The sequence below is a fragment of the Lepidothrix coronata genome, unplaced genomic scaffold (assembly GCF_001604755.1).
Source record: "Lepidothrix coronata isolate B3197 unplaced genomic scaffold, Lepidothrix_coronata-1.0 Scaffold18, whole genome shotgun sequence".
In the NCBI taxonomy this organism is placed as follows: Eukaryota; Metazoa; Chordata; class Aves; order Passeriformes; family Pipridae; genus Lepidothrix; species Lepidothrix coronata.
Window position 1 is genome coordinate 3,312,110 of NW_016690198.1, and position 26,345 is coordinate 3,338,454.

The window sequence follows — 26,345 nt, forward strand, 5'->3', positions numbered from 1 at the left end:
ATTGGAATTAAGTTTCTTTTACAGTGCAAAAGCAAAACAATAATATGTTAAATCAACGCAAAGTAAATGAGTGCTAAAAATAAACAACCAGGAATTATTCTTGTTCAAGTACAACTGTTTTCCATTTTTTTTTTTAATTTTGGGTGGTTAGCAAATACAGAGAAGTAATTTATACTGCCTGTGTTCCAGAAATGAAGTCGTAATCTGGAAAGATTTGCATGGCTGTTCTCTCATCTCTTTAAGATCACATCAGTTGGGAAAAGTCCCCCTCAGCTAAAGAAAGGCAAATGTTCCACCCATCTTCAAAAGAAAAAGTCAGTAATGGAAAATACATTCTGTTTAGCCTCACTTCTGTCCCAGGAAAAATGTTGGAGTGAGTCCTGTTGGAACACATTTTTGGACATGTGAGGTAGGGAGTCAGTCATCAGGAGCAGTCAGCATGGATTGTTCGGGGGTAGATCATGTTGTGTTCAGCATCTCTCTCAGTTACCCAGAGGAGAGGCAAAAGGCACTCTCATAAATTTTGGAGAATGACACCACACTGGGACAACCAGTAAATGTTGGAGTGCAGGGCTGCTGTTCAGAGGAACGAATAATCAGGGACCTGATGAAATTTTGAAAGGACAAAGGCTATGCCCCATTCCAGGGGTGGCAGAGACTGTTAAACTCCTGACAGTCATACAAGATTGGACAAAAGGAGGTGGAAAGCAGCTCTGCAGAGACCATAACTACTCTGTGCAAGTGTGGTGGGTTTGACTGTGGCTGGCTACCAGCTGCCCATCCAGCTGCTGGTGCATTTCTTTGCCTCAGTGGGACAGGGGGAGAGAATAAGATGAAAAAGCTCATGAGTTGAGATAAAGAATAGGAAAATCACTTACCAAACACTGTCATGAGCAAAACGGACTTGACCCGGGGAAAATGAATTCAGTTTATTACCAATGTAAAATAGAATAGGATGGCAAGAGTCAGAAACAAAATTAGACCACTTTTTCCCTATCCTCTTCTTCCCAGGCTCAACTTCTTACCTTCGTTCATGACTCCTCTATCTTCTGCCCATGCTGCGCAGTGCAGGGGGATGGGGAATAGGGTTGGGGGCTGAGGATGTTGTGGTCAATCTGTAATATCTCCTGTCTGCTGCTGCCTCTTCTTCACACTGTTCTTCCAGCGTAGGGTGTCTCCCATGGGAGACAGTTCGTCATGAATCGCTCTGTTACGTGGCATGGAACAGTCCTTGGTATTTTCTCATGGAAGCTAACACTGCAGCCTCCCTGCTACCCCAAAACATTGCCATGTAAACCCATTGCAGCCACCTTCAGACAGGTCCAAAACTCCTAAAATCAACTTTTTGTGCACCAATACCTCAGCTAGTCAAGGAAGCACGTGGCATTTCTGCTCAAACTTGCAAGAGTGGCTGCTGGGAGGGAAGAGACATGGCTGGAGATGAAGTGTTGGATGAACATGACCCACACTGTACCAGTGTCAATCCCAAGGGACTGCAACTCCCAGCAAACCCAGGATGGGGCAGGTTGCTCTAAGAGATCACAGGTTTTAGAGGACCCGCACCAGGACAGAGATGCCCTTGACAGACTACAGCTAATGGAGGGATTCAAGCTGGAGTGGAGAAAATGAATTAGAATCAAGCAGCAGTATAGCAAGACAAGTAGGAAACAAGGAGCAGCAGAAAGAAACCATACAACACTGGCTCCAACCTCCTGCATTGCCTGTTGGTTGACTGTAGGAACTGGGAGGGGCTAAGTGTAAAGTGATAAAAACAAGAGAAGCTGGTACTGGGAAAGGGAAGAAAAAGTGTTTCCTTAAGTGTTTAGTTGGTTTTTTCTCAATACCTAAATCAGTAATCCTAAGATCGTGATAACTGGCAATAAGTGAAATGAAGTAAAGTTCCCTGAGTCAAGACGTTTTGCCTGCAGCAGTACCATAGCTGTTGTGTGATGCAATGTCTGAAAAGCAGATTTGTGATATGCCTTTTATTAATGGAGGACTAGGTTGAGTGTTGTGAAAACATTGATCAGCTAAATGCTGATCTTTTAAGTGTAAGGTATGTACAGCTACACTGCATTACTGTAGCATTTCTGCAGAAATCTTAACAAAACACATTGATTTTAAAAAGCCTCCATGAGTATTTTGCAGTCATAGTAAAGTCCGTTATCCAAGTGTCCTCTTTCTAGGCATGAAGACTTAGAAAAAAAGTGTAAAATCAGAGTGAGTGTGTTATGATGCTTTCTTAACCTCGTAGTATTTCAAGAACTTCATCAGTCAGAAGCACCCTTTCAAAACACACCGTGCTACAGCAGTTTGATGTATTTTCACCAGTTTCTGATATCTCAGGTAATCCTTAGATTGTTTTAAGAACAACTAGTGTTGAAGGTTTTTTGTTGCTTCCATTTTTCTATTTGAAAGCTGCTGCAGAACCTACTTGTTATTTCTTATCTAGATTTTAGTTATGCCTACTTGTTCTTTTACCAGCATCATCCTTTGATTTAAGAAGGTTGGGTTTTTTTACATTCCAGTTTCTGAGGTTTGTATTTTAAGATCACGTTAGGCTCTCCTAGACTCTTCTTGTATGGATCTAGAAAGCTTGTCCTAGATGCATCCTTGTCCATTGACTCTGAGCCTCTGTGGTTTTGGCTCTGAGATTCCAGCTGAGGTCTGAATGAGGCCTTTTGGTTGTGTCTTTGTTTGGTTTGCGGCTTGAATTCTGATCTTGGTTCCTGGAAGCTCCTAACGGAAGCAATATTGGGCCACACAGTGATAGAGCCTTCAGTATTGAATGTAGCTATTTCCCTTTGACTAAAACGTAGTGGAGTGTATTTAGTGCCCTTTTGGCCCATGAAGATGTGTTTACAGCGTTTAAAACTGATGCCTAGTTCTTGAGCAGTAAATTTCAAGATGCTCTAGTCTAGAGAGCGTCAGAAGTATTTTACAATATGCAGAAAATGAGCAGTCTAAATAATAAAATCAATGCAATTAGATATTTCATTCCTCTAAGTTGTATCTTTACTTTGATTATCTTTCCCTTACAGGTTTTCACATTTCATTAATTCTGCAAATTCTGTGCTTCTCTTTGTGCCTAGTAACCTTTATGAAATTTCAGCTTTGATCCCGTGGTAGTTTTTGATCAATGCTGAATTTGTACATAAAATTTAGAACAGGACAGCAAAACCACACTTGCATTCAGAAAAACAGTCCTCAGTGTATTATTTCTGAAATGAGAGCCATAGAGGAGAAAACAAGGAACTTTGACAGCATTTTTTATAGTGCTGTATTCAATCCGCTTCACATTAAAAATATTTCAGACTAAGCCTCTGGTATTAAAGTACCTTTTCGGTCTTCCCAGGACACCTCTGAAAAGTATGGTGCGGGGTATGCTTAAAATTAGCTGAAAAAAAAATAGAATTTGTTTTTGCCAGGGCGTTTGTCTTGTGTAGAGCTAGGTGATGTGCAATGTAAGGTTCATGGCTTGTTGGACTCCTGGATCAAAGGGAGGACTACAAGAGCAGATCCTTCTGTGCATACATGGAGATTTCCTTGTTTGTAGCATGGGCTGCAGGGTCCACTTGCGTGGCTGATGTCATTGGGGAGTTTGCAGATAGAGGTTATTTTGTCACTAATCTGCGTTTGAGAAATGTGAAATGGATTTTAAGTTTTTCCATACAGCATGGTTGTCTGTATACTGTGGTCATGCTCCCTTGCACTAGCAACTTTTGATCCTAAATAGTTAAAATATAGTTGCTTTTCATATCTCCATGTGCATTCAGATCTGGGGCTGTGTGCTGAGAGAGCAAATGTTTGCACAAAGCCTTTGGTTTGTCCTTTGAATAGTCATATGCCATCACTGAGGCCATCACGATTTTGCCTTATGAAATAGCACTTTATATTTCAGGAAGCCAACTTGGATGCTGCACGTTACAGTTCAACTGAAGTCCAGTCCCTTGGGATTACATGGCTTGCTGAGAAGCTAGGACTGATACCTGCAATTACTGTTTGAAGGGAAAGATCTGATCCTTTTTCCCAGGAACAAACCCTCCTAGAAGCTTGTCTCCTTGACTGTCTGTGGAATTAGAAAATAAATTGCTTACAGCAGGTAACTTTAATCCCTAATAAAGTTCAACAAAGTTGAATTTAACCATTATTTTGAGGCCAGTGTCTGTGAGATGATAGGGTTTTTTTAATCATATGTCTCAAAAAGTATGCAGTCTTTTTTAATGAGTTGTAAGGTGGCATTGTTTATGAGTTGAGTGGACTTAATAAAATGCCATTATTGAATTCTAAGAGAAGGAGGGTTTGCCATTTTCAAGTTACTTTTTCAAGCAGTTTTTTGAAGGAAAAAGAACTGGGATGTTAAATATTTTGTAGCAGATTACAAAGCCTGTGGCCATTCCTGGAGTTCTCACTGAAACCACTGCTTGTTTTCCTTGCAAAGTGGTTTCAAGAATAATAGGCAACATATATGAATTAAGGGGATCAGTCTATGTTTTGGTCTGTGAGCCTTCTGAAAAGAATCTGGGTCTGCTCTGCAGTGGGAGCAGAATTGCTGTGCTGTGAAACTGCTGGATTGCTCTCTGCTCTTAGAAGTGCTTTCTCTAATGTGTAGAAACATTTACAAGGAATCTGACCTCTTCCTGATACCCATTCGATTCAGCAAGACTGCACAAGTAGTCCTAAACATATGAGAGTTTTTTCTGAAATATTTCAGCTGAAAAATTTAGCATCAATTTCAAACAAAGAGATGTACTGTTCAGCTTGCCACCAACTATTTAATACTTAGAGGACATTACGATCTTGCATTGCAAAGAGTTACTCAACTTACTCCGTTTGTGACCGCTCTTCAGTTTAATTTAAAGACAGTAGATTAATTCTATTCCTAGCTTCCTGTATTTCTATCAGGTTGTGGAGAGAATTTGGTAATACATTTTATAGTTAAATTCATAATCTGTGTTTATACCTACTTAAATCTCAGTCTGCTGCACAATGCCTGATTTAACTTGAAATGAAAACCCCACATCACATATAACTAACAGGCTTGAGAGATGTGTTTTATTTAATTAGTGATGTTGCATATGTTTTTGTACCAAGTACACATTTCTCATAAATTTTCCCAGATGATTATCTTCAGGAGATTTGGTTCACGATGACATCGTTTCTGTATTTATAAACAATGTTTTAAGAAGACTGGCCTTGTTTTAAGCTCTATTTTTGTCTCTGCTACAAAAATAAAATAGATGAAGGAAGTAGGGAATAACTGTTCCCTATGCTTATAGAAATTGTATTTCACAAAAATTGTCTCTACCCACTGTATTTCCTGTTGCCATTGCTGTGTTGTTTTAGAGCTCCTTGCTGATGCAAATTGTCCTTTTCACTTTCAGAATTCACTACAAATAAGTACTGATTAATTTTCACTGCAGTCTAGTAGCTTGATGAGTTTTTATGTCATGCTATGTGCACTAAAGGAGAGATTTTTCTGTGACTTTCAGGAAGCAATTAGATAGAAATCCAGAATTTCTGTCTGCTAGCTGTGTTCCTGGAGCATCTGTTTCTGCCTCAGTACAAAAATAATCAAAATACTACAAAGTTGAAGCAGTGGCACAAAGTTTCTAATAGCAATTGCTTAAGCATTGCAGCTTTGTTAATCTTAATGGAGAAAATTGTACTCTTACACTACTCCATATTTGTTAATATATTTTTATTTAATAATATTTTAACCTGTTATAAGTCAATATGATTTTGATTTAGCTTGGTAGGAGTGCAGCACAGTGTTTGCATATCAGGTTTGTAGAGCAGGTGCAGTCTTTTCTATATTTGGTTTAATACTACACTGTTAGGGGAAAATAGATCATGCTGGATCTGGCAGTTTGAGAAAGGTGAAGCTGCTGCTGCTCCATGCCCCCCAGATTTTTTCATACAACCTCACTCATACATCCTGTAAGATCTTCAGAAATAATTGCTATGTGGATACATTTCTGTTACTGCCAAGGTTTGGCACTCCTGCATTTAGAATGGAGATCTGAGACTTAGATGTGAACTATTAAGATGTTTATTGATTAATGAACACTCAAAGAGGAAATAGAGCAGCAAAATAGTCTGTGCAAAATAATCTCTACTCCATGCAGTCAAATATACCCTTCTACAATTCTGTAATGATACAGAGTGCAGATTCTAAGGAATCACATGTGGTTATTATTAAATTACAGTTTTCTAAGTACTGAGGTGGAAATCCATTTCCTGCCTACACACATGCCTGCCTCCCCCCAGCCAAAAAAAAGAATAAAAATCTTAAGAACAAAAACATGGTTGAGAGTCCAGCATATCTTCCAAAGGATTTTCTTCCAGCCTTCTTGTGGACTTGAATCCACATGTCAGCATGACTACCATCTATAGTTATCCACAGAACTACTATTGGAACACCCACCTTCCTTTTTTTCTCCATTTGATTTGGCATTTGCTACTTTAGTCTTTTTTTTCTCTGAGTTTGGGCTGAGCTTTTCAAAAGCCTTGCCCCTCCTTGTCTCTGTCAAAACTTTTCACAAGGAAACAGCCCTCTCATAATTACTTTTCTTAAATTGGTCCCAGTTTTGCTACATCCCTACTCAGATTTCACGATTCCTGTTGTTCTCTGGGCAACATAAGCCTTATGCAGTATTATCAACAGGATTATTTCCGTGTGGGCGGCTTCACAGCCCAAAATTCACGTATTATTACCAGCTTAGATTTCTTGGATTTGGTTTAAGTTTTTCAATTACTGGATATAATTATTCTCCTTTCGATCTCCACCTAGATCCAATTCATCATGACGAGGTTCTTACCATCTGTGCTGGGGCATGTGCCAGAGCAGCAGGGTAACCTGTTTTTCACATTTTTGCTGTGGGGTGTCACAGTTCCTTACTAGGGCCTTAGCTATTGTGAGGCTGTGTGCTCCACATTGACTTCTTGTTCACAATTTCCTTTGCGTGCAATCCATTTCTTATTGAAATCTTTCTGTTTAATTTGCTAGGAAATAATGTAGGATCTTGGTGAAAGACATAGAGCTGAATCTTTTGGTTTTCTTGCTGTAAAGGTGCCTATAATTGTTTTAATAAGCAAGAAAAGCTTTCTGCTGTGAAATCTGCAAATCACTAATGTGCACGTATAGGGCCAAAAAGTTTTGCAAGATGTGGATTTAATTGGGTGGTTGTTGTGGTTTCTTTTTTTTTGTTCATCTGCTTAGATTGCAGAGACCTGAAACAAATTTCTGCAGTGAGATATTTGAAGGCAGAATGATATGCCAGTATCTGTCAGTCTATTTGGTGCAAGAGTTACTATCATATTACTCTGAGGTGTATGAGAAGCCATATTTTACCAACTGAAGCTTTTAGGAAGTGCTTTGATTGGTTGGTTTTGTTATTTGCTTTTCTTCTTACCGAAATAATGCACAGTCACAGAATAGTTCCCTCTTGTTGTTTAAATAAATGCAGAGAACTGTTTAGGAATGCTTTAAGAATGGCCAGTCTTCCGAGCGAAGATTTGGGAAAGGTCATTAACCCTTCGAGCCTGCGCAGTGGATTTTTTAGGTGAGACACAGCTTGCGCTGAACTGAACCCACCCTTTAATCCTGAGGTTCATCTGCCGGGGCCGAGCAAGCTTGGACAGTGGCAGTGAGGGTCTCAGGACGTAGGTTTGTTTAGAGTGACCTTCTCTTAGATGGATTGCCTTACAGGGCTGACGAGCTCCATCTGCCCGGGGGGGCTGGGAATCGAACCTGGGTCGCAGCGGTAAGAGTGCAGCACCCTAACCACATTTGAAGGATAAACTGATTTCCTCTTGCAAACTGGGTAGCGCTTATTTCTGAGAATTTTATATACTGACTTAACCTCAGTGCACCAGATATCACATTTTGGAATAAGGACAAGTATGTGGGTTTTAGTCAAGGAGACTGTTTGCTTCAGTTGCATGAATATTTCAGTGATTTGCAAGATGCACCAGTGATTCTTTATCCTGTTAAAAAGAGACACTTCAAATATAACCTAACAAATTACATGAAAATAATTCTTATTAAACTCGTTGCCCTTTTCAAACTTCAAATTGGTTTGCAAAAAAAGATATTTTTACATCAAAAGTCAGTTATAATACATCATTTAGCTTAATTAGGGCATTGTTGAATAGTTCATCAGATTTGGGCATCAGCTTGGCACTTCATATAATCTGATATTCCTTACAAGAAAAACTGAACTGAATTCAGGATTTTGGACTTATATGGAATTCTATGTGTAGCTCTAGAGATGTCAAAAAACTTTAACTCAGTAGTCAGCAAGTTAACTTCAATGCAATTTGTTAGTTTTATCAGTATTAACTTCTTAGGACAGAAATAACATCTGTAATATTTTTAGTGATGAAGTCAGGTATTCCCAGTAATGCAGTCTATTTTTAAAAAATCCTGTCAGTAAGAAATTAATAAGTGTCTATATTGCTAATGATACCTGGTTTTAGCACAGTGTATGATGCCTGCCATTCAGCAGTTTACTTAGCTGATATATAAAGCATTGCAAATCTCATAGAAGGAAAGGATAAATCTGGGCTTAAAATTACTTGATTTTGAATTCTGAAAGTTATTTGACCTTTTGGCTCCTTTTTCTAATTCTATTAAGGTAATACCATATGTTGCCATCTGAGGCAGCTGAAGGTAACAAGTTTCATAGAGCAGCCCCAAAAGGTTTTGAGAGTACTAAAGATCGTGGTATTTGGGGTTTGCTGCATCAGAAAATCTAGAAAAACTTCCTGTTAAAAAACAGCAAAGAAGTATTTTTACCTAGTTAAGATAAAATGGTGTGGAAGAGAGAACATTCACAAAACTTGCAAGAGTTATGGCAACTAATCTGTACTGCTTTTGAATTGTTGTTTATTAAAGGCACAATGGTTTTGCCTATTTCATAGTCCTGCATTGGATAGAAAGTTGTCAAACTTTGTTTTTGAAGACTTGTGACAGAAACTGTCTTTAGACCTGAAAGTATACGAAAGTGTAAGTAAAGTGTTCTCCAATTAGATTTTATTGAAGACAAGACTTGGCCCTTAGAAAAATACATGAAAGTGTAGATAAGAATTTTGAGGATTTAAATCAATGATGTTACTGGATAATAAGCTAGGCAAAGTGATTTCAGAGGGTTTTTTTAATTTGTTGCTGCAGATTGGTCTCTAAAATGAGCTTTTCAGTGCCAAGACAATTGGAGGATTGTAAAAAGACTAACAACATGCCTCTCAGTCTCAATTTTATTGACATTTTTGTAGCATTTTATGAATACCACCTGTGTTTACTAGTACTGAAGAAACTTAGAAGAAAAAAAAAAATTTAGTATTTTCCCCACCCTCTCCTATGATTTTAAGTCGTGTACCTGTTAGCAATCTCTAACCTATATGTACTTTTTCTTCTGAATTGAACAGTTTTGAAGGCTTGGACTTGAGAAGACTGAAGAGAAGAACCTGGTTACCTACTCATGTGAAGTTGATTCTCCCCATATGTGTGTTGAATTAATTAGAGTTGAATATATGTTAATATTTCTTTTGTAATCATTCTTTCTTTTCAGTGAGCACGTGGTGGATTGACCTTGGCTGGCTGTCACCCCACCACCACCCCTGCCTCTCTCGTACTCCCTTTCCTCAACAGGACACTGGGGAGAAAATAAGATGGAGAAGTTTGTAAGTTGAGATAAAGAAATGAATTGTCAGTTGCTGTCATGGGCAAAACAGACTTGCTTTAGGGCAAATTAGTTTATTGCCAATTAAAATAGAGCTCCATGATGATAAACAAGAACAAAAACTAAACACACTGTCCTTACTCTCCTGCCTCACTTTTTCCCATGCTCAACTTCACTCCTTCTTTTCTGACTCTTCTACCTCCTCTCCCCTGGGGATGGGCGCTTCACCGCACCTTGGCACTGCACCCCAGACAGAACAGCTACAGTAGTTACCTCAGGAGGGTAAAGCAAGGTAGTTTCTTCTGAAATTATGACTCAGATTTGCTAGTGTTTCTACTAGGGGAAGCTTGGAGCCTACAACCAGTTGTGGCAGTGTGCAGCTGAAGAGCTCTAGTAGCCTTGGGTTCACTTAGGGGATGGAGGGTGGGTAGTTTTAGGATTTGCCAGAAGACACCAGTGCAATTGCCTGTAACTCTGGGCAGGGTCTTTTTGTGAGGTGAGAGGAGAAATGCAGGCCTTGGGACAAAAAGGCTAAGAAGTATGATTTATTGAAAAAAATACCACAACCCCCACCCTCGGTAGGAAACCTGAGGAAGCTAATGTGCTGGCAGATGGTCCTTTGATACCGTCATCGGAGTGCTTGGGTTTGTGGTTGGCAGTGCCCCAGCACCAGCTGGTGCTGCAGGCCTTGGTCTGGATGTGGATTTGTGCTGTCCCTGGTGCCAGGCTGAGCTCTTGCAGAAGGGACCAGTCTTTCCCCATACGTGTACATACACAGGAAGAATCTTCTGGCATATGGCCAAAATAATTATTTGGAGGGATGAGGGGTGAGAACAGAAGCAGTTTGTTTCCATATTTCTTTAATACTGTTATTTTCAGGAGTTCAGATTCCTCTGGGCAAAGCAGGTAGCAAAGAGTTAGAGCTACAGCTGCATTTTCTAATACACAGAAACAGGGCTGAGGTGAGGAAGACGTGGACCATGATGCTACAGAACCTGATACTGGCAAAGCCAGCCCCTCTGGGACATGGGGAATGTGTGGGAATGGGGCTTGGCTGAACTTGCTATAGCTGCGAGCCAAGGGAGTTGTCTATATTGTTGCTGCTTAGCAGCCTTTGGCTGATGTTTTATAGTCACTCAAGTGCTGTTGTTCCCTGTATGGTCCCAACAAACTCCCTCTTGCTTATTCTCCTTTACTGTTTTTCAGTGGCTTAGTTCTTTGCAGTAGGTATGGTTTATTGATCTTGAGCTTGTTGATTCTTCTTTTTTGGGCCTTAACTTGTTGATTTTTTTTTTCATTATAATGTTCAGGTTTCCTGGATGAGCCCTTTAAATATTTGTCTGCATGTTGTTATTCCTATAAGCTGTAAAATAAATCTGTATTTTGGCTTCTCAGCACGCTTGGTTACCTGAACTATGATTACTTTTATTATTCCTAAACCGTGCAGAATTATATATCATAGTACAAAGACTTATTTGGATGATGGTTTGTGGGTTCGGTTTTTAGTTTGTTTCAGCCTTCAGGAAGGAAAGGGGTTTTCTGTGTTCTTTTTTTGGTAATGTATCAGTTTTTCTGTCGCTACAGTGATCTTTTTTTTTCTGTTAGGTTTTTGCTGTTAGTTATGTTTATCTATTTTGCAGCTATCCATCTGCTTTTTTTAGCTCAAAACCTCTTTTCTGCCAATTGATGATTGTTTGAAAGAAATCATTATGTGACCTCCAAGCCTGCTCCGCAGTGTGCACTGAAGTGCAGTGTGTGGGGACCATCAGAAGTTGCCCTTCAGAAGTGTACTTCAGATCCAAACTGAAACGCAAATAGACCCACTCTGAGAAACTGTCTCTGACAAGTGTCGATGACCATCTATTCACTCTTACAAACTACAGATTTTTTTTTTCGTGCTCTTCTGCTTCCTCTCTGTTCCCTTTTTTGCCTTTTTTTTTCCCCTAGAATTGATGAGAATTGGAAGGTAGGAACTCAGAGACTTCCAGAAAAGCCAAAACCCTGACCTGAAAGAGCCATCAGTATTTTCCCGGAACTGATAGTGATTTTTTTTAATCATGTAGGCTTTAATTAAAATTTTGAAACATCAGCTTGCAGTGAGTCACTTCTGATTCCAGAGTTTGGATGGTATGTATTTGAGCTCACGATCTGCACAAGTAACTGTCTGTAGAAAACTGGCCCGTTTAAAAGTCTTGAGACTTGATTATGTGAAATTTCTACTGTTGACCGACTGTGTTTGTATGTAAAAGGTGTTCTGTTCAGGTGACTAATTTCACGTCCTTAGCAGGGTGTGCCAGAAGAGCATTTTGGACTCTTACTTTTTAGTAACTCTTATGCCAGAGTCCCAGAAGACTAAGGAAGTGTATGTTGTGCTAATATTTTAAAAGGTAAAGTGAATGTCTAGGTACTTGTAGCATGGTAGCTTAACGTAAGTCTCACGTAGGATAATGGAAAGAATATTGTGGATTGACAAATTTTAAAAATTGCAGGTCTGTCTCAGTGGTTTATGCTGCAGTTCAAGCAAGCAAGAGTTTAAGGGATCATAATGGTTTATGCTTTTCAGGAGGTTGGATTTACTGATCAGCATGGGCTTTACAACTTTTCTAGAGCTAAAAAATTACTTGTCCAGAGAAGTCCATGAAAATTAATACCGACAGAAGCCATCTGCCTGACTGAGTTGAAACAGTATTGAATTCTGTAGTAAAGTGGTAATCCTAACATAATCCTGTAGCAACCTCCAAAGCCATGAAAAATATATAGTTCTTTATTATTTTAATTGCTTTTTAAATCCACTTCCATGTTTACGGTAAATTCATTGACTTCCTACCTTCATTTTAAAGCATATTTTTATGAGACAGATCACGGCCTCAGTATTTTTTTCCCTGAATTTAAAAAATTAAAGCCAAAAGGATGCTGTAATAGAGCAAAGGAAATGGAAATTAGCAAAATAAGCATGTGAATTCTTGTTAGGTCACGTATACAAAGCTCAGATATTTGAAGAGAGGTCCAAACTGTTTCTTTGCCTGATGGATAGTGGAGACCAGAACAGCATGGTATTTAATTTGAGTTAAATACCACACTTAAGCTTGGATATCATAAGAAAAAAACATTCTGTTGTAGGAGGAGTGGTCTTTCCTTGAAAAGGAATAAAAGAATAAACCAGAATAATTTCAGAATATATAATCTCCAGAATATAGAATCCCCCTTATCTAGGTTTCATGGAACATTTGAGAGACTTCTTATCTTCTCTTTATAAAACATAATAAAGCAAAATAATTAGGGCATCTGTTTCCTAGAGAGAAAGAGTTATCAGTGTCTTTGAAATACGTTGCCTTAATAATAACTTCTGAAAATAAGTGAAAGGAGCCATTGACAGTCAGACTGTCTGCAAGCAAAAAGGTGAAAAATGTTAACAGATTTATACCTATATGTTTTAATTATTTGAAACACTTCAGGGTTGTACTGTTCTTGTAAGTTCTTCCACATGCAAAATGTGTTTTACCTTACAATCACCCTTTTTAGCTGCCACTTTACTATAATTCCACCATTTGAATGTGTTAATAGTATAAAAGGATTTTATAAGGTTAAGAATGCATAATAAAATATTTTAAATGGAATATACTCTTCTACTAGAATCTAAGTATTGCTATTTAAAAAGAGAAGACAAAATTACCTACTTTTACAGAAATGTGAGCCATCTGAATTTTTTTAAATGTTAGTTCTATTTGGAAGGGAGACAAAAACACTTCAGAGGAGGTACTCTGCCACCTTACATGTGTTTAGAAAATTTTAAATTTATTTAAGTTTTCCTTACCACTGCATCTTTAAATGCTGTTACACTATACCCTTTTTACCTATTGTCTGTATAATTTACTTGGCTGGGTCTGGTCTGTGTGGATGTAAATGTTGCATAGGGATGTGAAAAGTGTGTTTGGGTGACTCCCCTTAATTTTCTTTGTTTTATTCTGAACTCTCTCCTGTGTAGCTCTGTTCTGGTCAGTTTGTTTTCGTAGTGCACAGAGACTGGCAAGTATATGGAAAGCTTTGTGGCTTTGATAGAATGCATCTGCTTTTGATTTTTATGATCTGGCAGTAGTGTGTGATCTTAATTAGTGTCAGCAGATGGTTTTTTTTCCTTACCCTGATGGGACTCCAGTGGCTGCAGACAGGCATTGCTCCCATTTCCCTGCTCAGCCTGTGATTTCTGAGCAAGCTGCCATTTGAGAGACACGTGAGCACCCTGAACTGGGTACAGTGCAATTACTAATACTCTTCAGGTTATGTTCCAAACTGCAGATGTGGAGGAATGCCAGCCTTCATTAGGGTTTAATTGTGGCTGGGGAACAGATTTCATGTGTAGTCGTCTTGGAGCTGCTAGTTCCACTAACAGGAATGTGCTTGTGCTGAAAAATGGTCTCAGTCAAGATCTTCCTCAGTGCAGAGAGAAGTGAGGTTAGGGTCCTCCCTAACCCTTTTCTTGTCAGCTCTGGGGAGTAACACAGGCTGTATCTTGCTTCCAAAGTCACTGAAGGTGCAGAAATTGTTAATGTTTCGAGCTAGAAAAAAAATTCTGTTGGGGAGCCTGAAACAGGCAGACATGTCTGGTCGGGCCAGTCAAGTGCTTGTAGGTGCTGGTCTAGCCAGACAGGCCTCCTGCAAATGAAAGTCTGGTGTGTAGTGCCTAGTGCTGCATGTGCTGTAGTGCTGACAGGTGGTCACAACATTTCAGAAAGGTCATAACGGTGGAAGATGTCCTTGAGAATTTTTTACCTAATCACTCAGAACTGTGCTTGGAAGTAAATGTGTCACATCCTTCCATGTGGTTTTGAGGAGGACTGTGGGGCTGTGTTTACAGTAGGACACTGTAACACAGCTGCCAGTTTGTGAGGAAGTGCAAGGGACAGATTAGTTTTCCTTCAAGCCTTTGGAAACTCATAAGATGGACCATGCAGGTTAGATTTTGTTTTGTTTTGTTTTGTTTTTAATGTGGACTAAATCTGCAGCTTGTCCTTGAAGCAGTAAAATGATCTGCGAGTGTTAGTAGAAGTTGATGGTTGGAGATGAGATTGGGCTTATTTTGTAGGCTAAAATGGTAACAGAAAATAGAACAGAAATCTGTCCATGTAAGGAGGAGAAAAAAAGATAATTTTAATCTACTCTAAGCTACATCTATGCATTCCTACCTCCTCCTCCTTCGCATCTGTTATTTTGTGCCATAGTCTTGTTTTTTGTAAAGTTTACCCCCCCCTTATGTGCCTGCAAGATTGTATCTACTGAAGTAGCATTTAACCAGGAATGTTGCAGGTTGAAACCATTAAGGTTTTCTTCTTTTTTTTCTTTTTTTTTTCCCCCCATAACTTTTCTTGTGACTACAAATGTGACTTTAAATCAAATATCTTTGCTTGTGGGATTTCAGTGTTCCTTCATGAGTTTTTTGCTAACCTGCTGGCCTTACATGCTCTTACTAAATTCTGTGAATGGAAGCAGATACAGGCCCTGATATCTTGCTGTCAATCTGAAATAAGATACGAACTAGCCAATACTTAAAACCTTCTTCTCAGTCATGTAGTCCAGGCATACATCAGGTCCATGAAAAGGAGCTTATTTTATGGTAGTTAGAAAGTGTTAATTCAGTTGTTTTGAATGGGAAGTGGATGGAGAAGAGCTGATATGCTTACTGTGATCAAGTATTTGGGAATTTTAGTTACCTCATCTCTCAGTGTGGCTCATTCTTCCCCACTCTGAATAATACCTCCACATCTTTCTTGTTGTCTTTAACAATGACTTTCTTCTAGAAAGGCTTGGAAAAGTCATTTGTCAAAAACCGTGTAGTAAAGCATAAGTCTAATAAAAATAAAAATTGAAATAAGAGTTGTCTGTTTTGAGGGTTTCCTTTTTTTCTAGTATAAAAATAGGGTGGAGGGTTGGGGGAATTGTATATTCTGGTGTTTTCAGTAGCTGGGTGTTACAGTTGCCAGCCAGTGGTACATTTTTAAATATATGTTACACTATGAAAGGCAAGCAAGTTCTGTATGCCATCTGTCCCAGTTTTTCAGCTTGACTCAGGTACAGCTACTTTGAAACTTGTGAAATAAAAGGAAATAAAGGAGAATCCGGTCTTTTAATTCTGTGTTGTCTGAACCATAATTGCTTTTCATGAGGGCTTATCCTTAGCTTAAAGCTCTCAGGTAATAAGGAGTGCCTCAGAATATGTTTACTGATTGTGTGACAGAATCTAGGAAGTTGTGGGGCTTTCAGCACTATCTCTGTGCCATTTCATTGACTTGAAACAGTATTCTGTGACTCACTTGTCTCAGCGGAAAGAAGCTGATGAAACTAACAGACTGGACTTCATTGTCTCTTGTTTAACTTGGTTTTCCTGAAAGCTGCATATTTGCTGAAAAGATGTGAATTGGAAGGGGAGAAAAGTTAAATGTGTTTTGAGAGGTATCTAACACAGGAGAAATGGAGAACTCTAAGTGGGCATTGCATATGCTGTTAAATTCTCAGCAATTTCATACCATAGAGGCTTTTTAAAGAAAAAAAAAAAAAGATTGAAATGGGTCTCAAAGACATATGTGTTGGATTTTTGAGAGGTAGCTTGTGTTCATATGTCTTGTTAAGATCTGTAGAAGTGAAACAGTGGTGCATTGCTGAAGTCTGTAAAAACAGAGGTTTTTTTGTGAAATTCTTCAGAGAGCGTGCCAAGAAAACTTGCACTTGAGGTGAGATGCCTTTGAAAATCCAGACAGAGGTCTCTGTGCTTCTAGTGTGATTTGGAGTTATGAGTAAATATGTTCGAAGAATAGTTATTTTTTCATGGAAGACATGGGTAAATATGGCTGAAGTTTTTTAGGGAAGACAAAACTCTTTGTTCACACACTCAACTGCCATACTAAATTTTCTCTTGTGAAAGTTCTGCAAAATAAGAGGAAACAGTTATGCTTCTTATAAGTGAAATAATTAATGAAAATAAAAAAAGTAGTAAATACCCCTCTCAAGGATACAGGCTGGGGCTGGTGGAGCCAAGTAGCAGTTCTGGGACATGGCCCACACAGCAAAATAAGGGTCAGCAGCACCTGGGACAGTGTGGGACAGACACGATCCTGAGAGCAGGGTAGCGTGAGGACCATCCCCTCTGCTCAGCACCTGCCAGACCCCACCTGGGTACTGCCTCTACCTTGGGTCCCTGATAGAGGAATGACACTGCAGGGAGATGATGGGAGCCACTGAGACAGTGGGTCTGGAGCCCTTGCCCTGCAAGGAGAGGCTGCAGGACCAGGACTGGTTCAGCCGGGAGGAGGGATGGCTTCGGGGTCACCCAACAGCAGCTCAGGGGATGGAGGGAATGCAGCGGGCTCTTCACAGTATTCTGTGGTGGGAGGGAGTGTTGGAGACAACTGGGACATGCTGAAACAGGGGAAATTGAAACTAACTGTAAGGAAGAAATGTTTTCCTCACAAGGACAGTCCAGCACTGGAGTCGGGGCCTATACAGGCTGTGCCATAACCAGCCTTGGAGGTTATCAAGCCCCAACTGGATAAAGCCCTGAGCAATCTGATCTGAGCTCAAAGCTGGCTGTGTTTTGGCCAGGGTTTGGACTGGATACGTCCTGTGGTGCCTTCCTAACTCGAGTTATCCTGTTATCCTGTATATGACAGAAAAAAAGTGTGTGTGTCTATAGTCTTGGTTCCACGTGGCACACAGCTTTGTTTTGAGACAGTAACTATAATATACAGACATATCAAGAGTATGAGCTTTTATTCAAGTCAGGATTGAACTGTGGAAATATGATGCATGATGCTCTTATAAAATAAACTTTAAAGTCCTATTTGGAATGATATTAGCAATAGTAGTAATAATAATAATTTTATTTCTACCTGTGTATACTGGAAACCAAACAATTATGCATCTGGATTTGGGTAAGAAATAACAAATCAAATTGGAATCTGATCACTCACACTTTCACCTTTTCTTACTATGTATCTTTTCCTGAGTAGCACTGGGCATGCATGTTGTGGTCTTGCTCTAAGATGTTGGTCTGCCCTTTGGTGGTGCTTTAAATGCTTCTTTTTTAATATGAAGTAGTAAAGAAAAATTCTTAAACTTCCAACTTTTTCTTCATGTTGCATGAGCAATATATGGATATATTTATTTTTTCTTCTTCACAGGCAGGAAGGTCGTTTAACCTTCAATAAAGAGTTAGTTGCAGTAGTAATCAAACTCTGATTTCTCTATTGTGAAGACAGAGTCATCCATCAAGTCCTGTGTGAAAGAGTACTTACAGAGCACTTTCTCATATATGTTTGATTACTGGAGCACAGCAGCTGTTCTGGGTAATTAATATGAGACTATAATATTGTTCAGATAGGGGCTGTGTCTATATTTCCAAGGTTGGATGAGCTCTTGCTTATATTCTCTTCTGTCTGTGGCATTTTATGTGGGCTATTGATTTTTTTTGCTTGCAGGAAATAAAGTGCTTTTTGAAGGTCTGGTGAGAAAAACCAGGCAGACCTTGTATTTGCTTGAGGGAAATGCTGCTGAGAATAAAAGGTGTGGATTTTAGTAGTCTTCCAGCTACCGTGTATGAAAAGAGATTTAGTACTTCTAACCCTCAATCTTAATAGGTGTTCTTTAAATTACTGTCCTAAAGACTGATTGTTAAACAGTAAAATAAATGTTCTTGATTTAGAAGCTTACTTTTCATTGGAGGTTACAGGGGCATAGGTGACTTAAGGACATTTATTCAGATCTACAATTTTCTAAGTAAACTTATTTTCTAATGATTAAAATTTTTTTTAGATTTAAAAATAAATAATACTTTATTGTTTGCAAATTAAAAAGTTTAGTTTAATTTAATTTATAGGAGGAAAGGCAAACAGAAGGAACCTTTTTCAGTAAAAAGTTTTAAGTAAAGTGTAGTGTTTTCTCCTACTCCCTTCAAAAGACACAACTTTGAAAATTTTAGGATATCAATATTTGAAATTAAACTGAGAGAATTCTTCGACCAAGGACAATTTTACAAGTGGGAATTTGGACTTGCACTTTGCAAAAGGAAAATGCTGGGTCTCTTAGATGGTAATTAGCAATATTTTTGTATGGTTTGTAATTTGTTTCTCACAGCTAGACATGTCAATGGTGCTGCCTGTCCATAGAATGCATGATGTTGCAATCTTGTAGTAAGAATTCTAAATTGGGATGATGTGTTTTGAGCTATTATCAGAACTTTTATTGTCTTAAGCATTATGGCGTTTGATACTTGAGTAATTTGACTTATTTGACTTGAGATATCTTCACGTGGTTGATTTTTTGCCTTCTTTTCTAAAAACATAACTCAGCTAAAGATGCGTCAGGATGCATGTGATAAGATTTCAAAAAATTGATCGTAATCTTGTGTTTATGTGTAACTTCATTTCTTTCAATTAGCACTACCCTTTCTCTGTGGGTGACCAATGACACTTAGATGTGAGTTAGGGCTACTTTGAATGCAACAAATTTAAGACAGATTTTTTAAACAGTCCTCTACTTTAGCCTAATTCTGTCTACGTGCAAAAGAGTGGAAATTTTGTAACTGACTTGGTTGAAAGCAGGCAATGTTAATAAAACTTCCCAGTCTGACCATTCATGAGGCTCTCTGGCTGTCACACTCCCACCACCAGAGACTTTCATTGCTGGCACCAAAGCCCCTTTGCAGTGGGCGGCTCCAGTGACCTGACAGGTCCCCACTTGACTCCCCACCCATTCTTACTTAATTAGACCAGATTTCCTTACTGGTTTGACCCCAGGTTTCCCACAGCAGATGTCTCATTCCATAGAGCCACTTATTCATGGTGCAGTAACACACAAACTGTTGGACCTGAGGCCTCCAAGGAGGGACCCCTAACAAAGAACCCCCTGGGCTTTTATCCCCTGACAGTCCAAGTGCATGGAAGTCTCACTCTTGTTCCTGAGCCTTTAGTTCCTGCTGTGTCTCCCAGTGTCCATCCACCTGGCTGGTGCTACTGGTGCTCTTTTCTATGCAAAGGCTCAGTAATTCGTGGCTCTTGCCTGTGGCTTCTGCCACCCAAAGCTCCACCTACATCTCACACTGCAAGCTGAAAACAGAGCTGCCTACACCAAATGTATTCCTCAATAGTAATCCTCCTTGGGAAGGACTTTTCAAAGGGCTGTTATGCCTTGGCATCTTCACTCTTTTTTTTGTGTGCTAAAAATGTAAATCTCTCCAGTATTAGTGTTCTTGCTTACTTAAATAACCTATCATATGCTACAGGGAGGAGCGTGTTTGGTTTGTTAGTTCTGGTGCACACCTGCATACACACTTCTATTATGTCCATTCTCTCTAACTTCTTGAAAGTCTTACTTGGACAAGACCTTATCTTGTCACGGAAGCCTTTTTACTAACACATCTTCCTTAGCTGGAAAAAGCAAACTGAGGTTTTTTTAGTTATTTTGAAAAACAGTTAGGTTGTGTAGAACATCCTTATCTGCTTAGCTAATGGGATTGATTAGCTATTATTTTACAAGTGCATTTTTTATATACTATATTTTCTTCATTGTGATGAGAATGGGAAAGACAAGTCTTAGAGGTTAAACACAGCACACTAGGTTTGTGAAAGCTGTGTATGAGCAGTTTCTGAAAATGAAAAAGTATATCTGGAATAAGGGCCAAGATGCATTTTAGATTTGTTGTGGTTCCCAAATCTTCCTTCGAGAAGCCCAGCCATGACCGGTTTGTTTGTTTGTTTGGGGGGTTTTGTGTGTTTGTTTTGTAGTTTTTGTGCTTTGTTGTTGTGGTTTGGTTTGGTTTGGATTTGCTTTTGGTTTATTTGTTTCTTTCTTTTGATTTTGGTTCTTTGGGGTTTTTTTAGAACTCCTAAGTTTATAAGGCTAAAACATTAGGTGTAACAAAGACAACAAGTGTTCACTGAGCTAGAAGTTGTACCCTTTGGATTTCCCATGGAAGTGTAGTTCAAGTGGCTCACACCTAGCCTTGCATACCTCTCAACTTTTCTAATAGAGGGCAACTGAAATTACTTTTGCTTTCTCATCACAGGAAGTTATTCCCACTAGCTCTTCTGCACAGAGCTCATTTAGTCAGCAAAGTGCCACCTGAGCCTCCCTGCCTCTGTTTACTAGATTTGATCCAAGTTCTATTTCACATTCACATTAATTTTTTTAGTTGGTAATTGACACATGCTTTTATGGATCCTTCAAGTTAGAAGTCTTCCAATAGGTACCTTTTCTTTAGTACTTAGCAATAAGTCACAGGCTAGAGCTGTATTTTACTTATGGATATGTGGTTTGGTTCGCGAACTTAAAACCATGTAGTGTGTCCTTTTCATGACACTGCATTTTAAAAACATAGGGCAAGGTTCAAAATAGCTGAAGACGTTACATAAAAATGAAACTTTAAGAGCTAGATCGGCCTGCTTGCCCTGTGAAACTTGTAGAAGCTAATTTGTATTCTTACAGTTAACCTGTTTCTGTGCCTTGCATATTTATTCTTATTGGCAGACCTCTCTGGTAATTTTATATCTTGAAATCTTTTTTACTTGAAGTCAGCAAAGCTAAGATGCCTCACTAGTCTCAATGTGTCATGATTATGAATATTAGTAAAGTGTTCTCCATGTTTTAGGAAAAAAACCATTTTAACTGATTATGTATAGATTCCACAGATAGCTGTGTTCTGTCTAGTTGTCATGTGCTTCTCTCGCAAGAAGAAACAGGTGCTGCAGATAACCTGAGAGCGCACTTTCATTTCTATTGATTTTTCAAAAGTGCAGAGGGTGATTAGCTCAGGTATCTTAGCTAAGATGCCAAGACACTGAAGAATTGTCAAATGCATAGCTGTCCTGTATCTGAGCAATTGCAGGCTCCTGTGACAGGACTAAATCTGTTGTTTTACATTACAACCTCTTTCCTTTGCTCTGAGTTAGTGAGCTACAGGGAGAGTGCTGGAGCAAAGGTGAAATACTTCTGTTGTATCTCTGCCATGGTGGAGCTCCTGGCAAAAGTTAGCTTTTCTCATATACACCTGCCAGCATCATTGAAACGCCACTGCCAAGAGTTGCTTGGAAATGATTCTTCCACCAGGAATTTGTCCACAGAAGTGAGAAGTTCAGTCCCTAGGAGTATTGTTTCTGGTTGCTGCTGTTGGAGGTATTTGCATGGGAGATAATACTGTTGTGCTGGCTGTTGTCTTACTGCAGAGCTGACCAAGTCAAATGTTTGTCTTATGGGGAAGGAAGGGTGCCTTTGTTGCTTCTGCTTATTGATTCCAGGGTTTTTTTAAGAGTAATGTCAGAGGTATTTTTTTTGTTTGTTTCTTTCCAGCTGTGATAGACAAAATGTCAGTAGAGTAAGTGACCTACCCTACAGAACTTGCCATGAACCATTTGGTTGGACCACCTGAGGGGGAGATCAGTGAAGAGCCAGCGAATGGAGCAGTGAATGAGTCAGTGGAGGCTGATTTGGAGCACTCAGAAGTGGAAGAGGAGCAGAGGTATGTGACTCACTACCCAAGGCATACAAACAGCATCCAAGCGGGCCTGTCTGGGCAGGAGCAGGAAGGGATGTTAGCTCGGTCAGCCAGCACGGAGAGTGGTTTCCACAATCACACGGATACTGCAGAAGGGGATGTGATAGCCACAGTGGAAGACAGTTACGACACAGAGAGGGTGCAGGAGAATGAGGATGAGAGCGCGTATGCGGTTCAGTACAGGCCGGAGTCTGAGGAGTACACGGAGAACGCTGAGGCTGAGCATGGCGAGGCCATTCATAACCGAACATTGCCCAATCACTTACACTTCCATTCCATTGAGCACGAGGAAGCCATGAATGCGGCCTACTCAGGTTATGTCTACACACATCGTCTCTTCCACCGAGGAGAGGATGAGCAGTATGCTGAGGCTTACGCTGACTATGGACTGCAGGAGCATGTATATGAGGAAATAGGAGATACACCAGACCTTGATGTTAGGGAGGGGATCCAACAGTATGAGCGGGAAAGGGAGGAAGCCGACAATTACCGTAAGGAGGCACTTGGTGCCCGCCTTCACCACTACGATGAGCGGTCGGATGGAGAGTCTGACAGCCCTGAAAAGGAAGCAGAATTCGCACCCTACCCAAGAATGGATAGCTATGAACAGGAGGAGGACATTGATCAGATTGTAGCAGAGGTGAAGCAGAGCATGAGCTCCCAGAGCTTAGACAAGGCAGCTGAAGACATGCCAGAGTCAGAGCAGAGTTTGGAGCATGGTCAGGCTCTTGTCAGTGGTGGGCATGAAAGTAATGGCCAGCTCACATCTGGTTCTCGAGTTACATCCAGCTCAGGAGAATCTGTACAGAGGTACAGCAAGGAAAAGAGAGATGCAATTTCACTGGCCATCAAGGATATTAAAGAGGCTATTGAGGAAGTGAAGACAAGGACCATCCGTTCTCCTTATACCCCTGATGAACCTAAGGAGCCTATCTGGGTGATGCGGCAGGACATCAGTCCATCCAGGGATTCTGACGACCAGAGACCACTAGATGGAGATGTGAGTATACAAAGCTTTTGGCTCTCAGATTGTGTATGCCTCGTTCCTTTAATTGTGACATGCACGACAGTGAAGAAGGGTGCATGTGTTGTTCTGTGTCTCATTCTTGAGAAAGTATGTGGTGCTTTGTTTTAAATTTGTACTCTAGAGAGCACGAGAGAAATAACCACATGCATTATCTGGTAGCCAAATCTTTCTTTATTAAACACTGCTGACCCCAGGTATACTGGATTTGTTACACGGAGCTCTTTACTTGTATTTTTTGAAACAAGTGCTGTTACATTTTTTGCTGCCATGGGGTATTTTAGAATAGCTACCAAACACTTTCTTTTCTATTATCTATCCTTGTGTGTTTTTGTTAACTCTAGGTTTTTAAGTTTCATCTTCTGTCACATAATCCCAACAATTCTGTCAGAAATCTATTAATATTCTGTATGGTGGTATTGTAGCTCAGAGTTATATTCCAGAAAAGTTGCATGTCCACTTGCAGGCTCTAGAAATAGGTTATGAACCTCAATATATTACTTTATCACTGTAAAATGTATTCACTCTCCAGCAACCTGAGCATCAAAGGCCATCATTTGGATTTATAGCATCAGCACTTCTGAAATCCTGTACTTTTGGCATGAGGATTAACTTGGATCAGAATTGTTTCCCAAATTGTGGTTCCAGCTGTCTGTAAGAAAATATGTACTCCAAGTTTTATGAATTTTCTGCAATTTTAATAAAATAAACTCAAAACCAACTGCTAACTGCATTAAATTTATGCCTAATATGAAAAGAGCTGGTGGGCTACATTTACGGACTGAAAATAGTCTATTATGTATTCCTAGGCTATTACTTAAAGGGTAAATGCACTGCAAACATTTGCTCTATCCTCTTTACTGCTGTGGAATGGTTTTTTGACCTTGTTTTTTTTTGAGAAGAACACCAAAAATAGAACTTTTTATGTGTTGTTTGGTGTTTTAAACTGAATTATTGTAGCTTTAAGAATGCATCAGAACTATTTAAAACACCTCAGCCATTGCAAAGGGAATTCAGATGGTGAAAAAATATCACATACCCAGTATTTCTATGACAGGCTTCTGGTTTCTTTATCTGCCTTCAAAATTATGAAGACTAGTATTCTACAAATGGGAAGAGATTTTTGGAGCATGGTGTTTGAGTTGCTGAAAAAACATGCAAACTCATTGAGACATAGCATCTAGATTTAATTTTTTTTGGAAACACAGTGATAAGTAGGTTTGAATTGTTTTCCTGATTCTTAGTAGTTTTATTGAACATCAAAAAAAACCAAAAACACACACACACACACAAAACCCCAAAAACAACAAAACAAACAAACAAACAAACAAAACCTACAAAACCAAACCTATATTGCAAAAGTTATTTCTACTAATATTTTAAAAATTATGTCTGTTACAGAGTTGATTAGCAGTCATATGAGGGCTAAAGAATTCTTCTCAGATTATTCTTTATGGGACACAATTATTTTTGACTTATTAAAAAAATTCCAAAAGCTGTAATTCTTTTTCTCCCCTTTTTCAAATCAATCACATTACTTTTTGCTATACATTTTGTTTACCATATTGTCTATATTTGTAAGTGTTGTCTTTGCTTGGAGGATCGAAGAACTTCCTATTGCTTCCTGATTGATGGTAACACCGAGTACAGTGATGGTCTCTGTGACATTAGGCTGAGGATCCTGAGAGCATCAAGGCCTTCCTGAAGGTGCTTCAGCTGCTCTACAAAATCTGTCTGCATTTTGCAGAATTTAACTGTTCTAAGATATGCTGACGTGACTCAGCCTGGTATGCTGATACAGTGACAAAACAGGTGTTTCTGTTGGTCTCTGCACAGATTAGATATTGAAGTACACAGGGGTTCCCATTTTGCACCAAAAGTTAATTTCTTGTTTGATATTTTCCACAGCAAGTCAGATAAGAACTTTACTTAGATTTTCAGGACTGGCTGCAATCAAAACAGTGATCTATAATGACGATATAGCTCACTGAAAAGATAAATGATGGTTGTAGATGTACAGACAATCTGTGTTCTTGGAGCGAGGAAGTGAATTAGGCAAACAGTTTAGAAGATTTATAGCAGATTGAGGGAAAGACGTAGAAGGGACTTGGGTCTGTGTAGGAATTTTGTTTTTTGCTGAAGGTGAGGTATGGATTTGCTTTACTGGATTCTTTAATTCAGTTGGCAACTCAGGAACAGTCTGCTTTCTTTAACAAAGCATTTGTAGAATTGCGTAGCTGTAAATCAGGCAAAAACAGGCTGTCTTGACTAAGTGACCATGAGTGGTCAATTGTAATAAAAATATAGTGAAGCCCATTCATCTAATCATAAATTTTATTTCTGTCTCTCTTGAGAAAAAAGAGGACAGGAGCTGAGGCCAATTAGTTTATGCCAACCAGATATGCCAAAGATGTTTTTCTTTCTGATTTGTAACACTGACCTTGAAGTAAGACTGTTTTTATCTTTAAACAGACACTATTTTCTTACCTCAGAAATATCAAGGAGCTGCAGATAAATAATGCAAATTGGATGTTTTTATTACCTTCAGTTATTTTGCAGGTCTACTTTGAAAATTGTCCTTATATTTTTTAGCAAAACAATTTTCCTTTTAAGATAGAACTTACTTGAAAATATTTGTAATACTTTTGTGTTCTTAATTGTATGATGCTGAAACTGATAAGACCTCTTTAGATCCAAATAGCAGTCACTTTTTATTTAGCTAGGAGCTCTCCACTGGAGACCAATGAAGCCATGGAGTCAGAAAATTTCAGTTGAGACTCATTAGATACAACTACTTTTGCCTTTTTTTGCAAGAAAGTGACTTTTACTTCCCAGTGCTGAGCATTTGAGTGATACATTCACAGCAGAATGCTTGGTAAAATACCAATTGGAAGTGTCCAGAGACTATTTTGAGAAGCTAACAACCCAGAAATATTCTGCTAACCTGCAGCTGGGTATAGTTTGGGACTGTTAGGAAAGACATGCAATGACTGTGATGGTAAGAAAGATACAGATCACTCTATCCATTTGCACTTAAGATGTCCTGATTTCAGGTTTATTCACAGGTAACCTACCAGGAATATGAGTCATTCCTATGTAT

General features: G+C 39.2%; 1 protein-coding gene across 5 annotated transcripts in view; it reads left to right on the top strand.

Annotated features, from left to right (window-relative positions):
* Nucleotides 1–26,345, top strand: part of APBA1 (amyloid beta precursor protein binding family A member 1) — a 79,329-nt gene that overhangs the window by 18,022 nt on the left and 34,962 nt on the right. For 4 of the 5 annotated variants that reach the window (XM_017807347.1, XM_017807345.1, XM_017807349.1 and 1 more), the window contains one exon: nt 22,017–23,221. In XM_017807347.1, coding sequence (XP_017662836.1) covers nt 22,070–23,221 — 1,152 coding nt within the window. In that variant the 5' untranslated portion in view covers nt 22,017–22,069. Of the gene's footprint in view, nt 1–9,664; nt 9,685–22,016; nt 23,222–26,345 lie in introns of those variants that run through there. The other variant, XM_017807348.1, reaches the window with a different exon arrangement.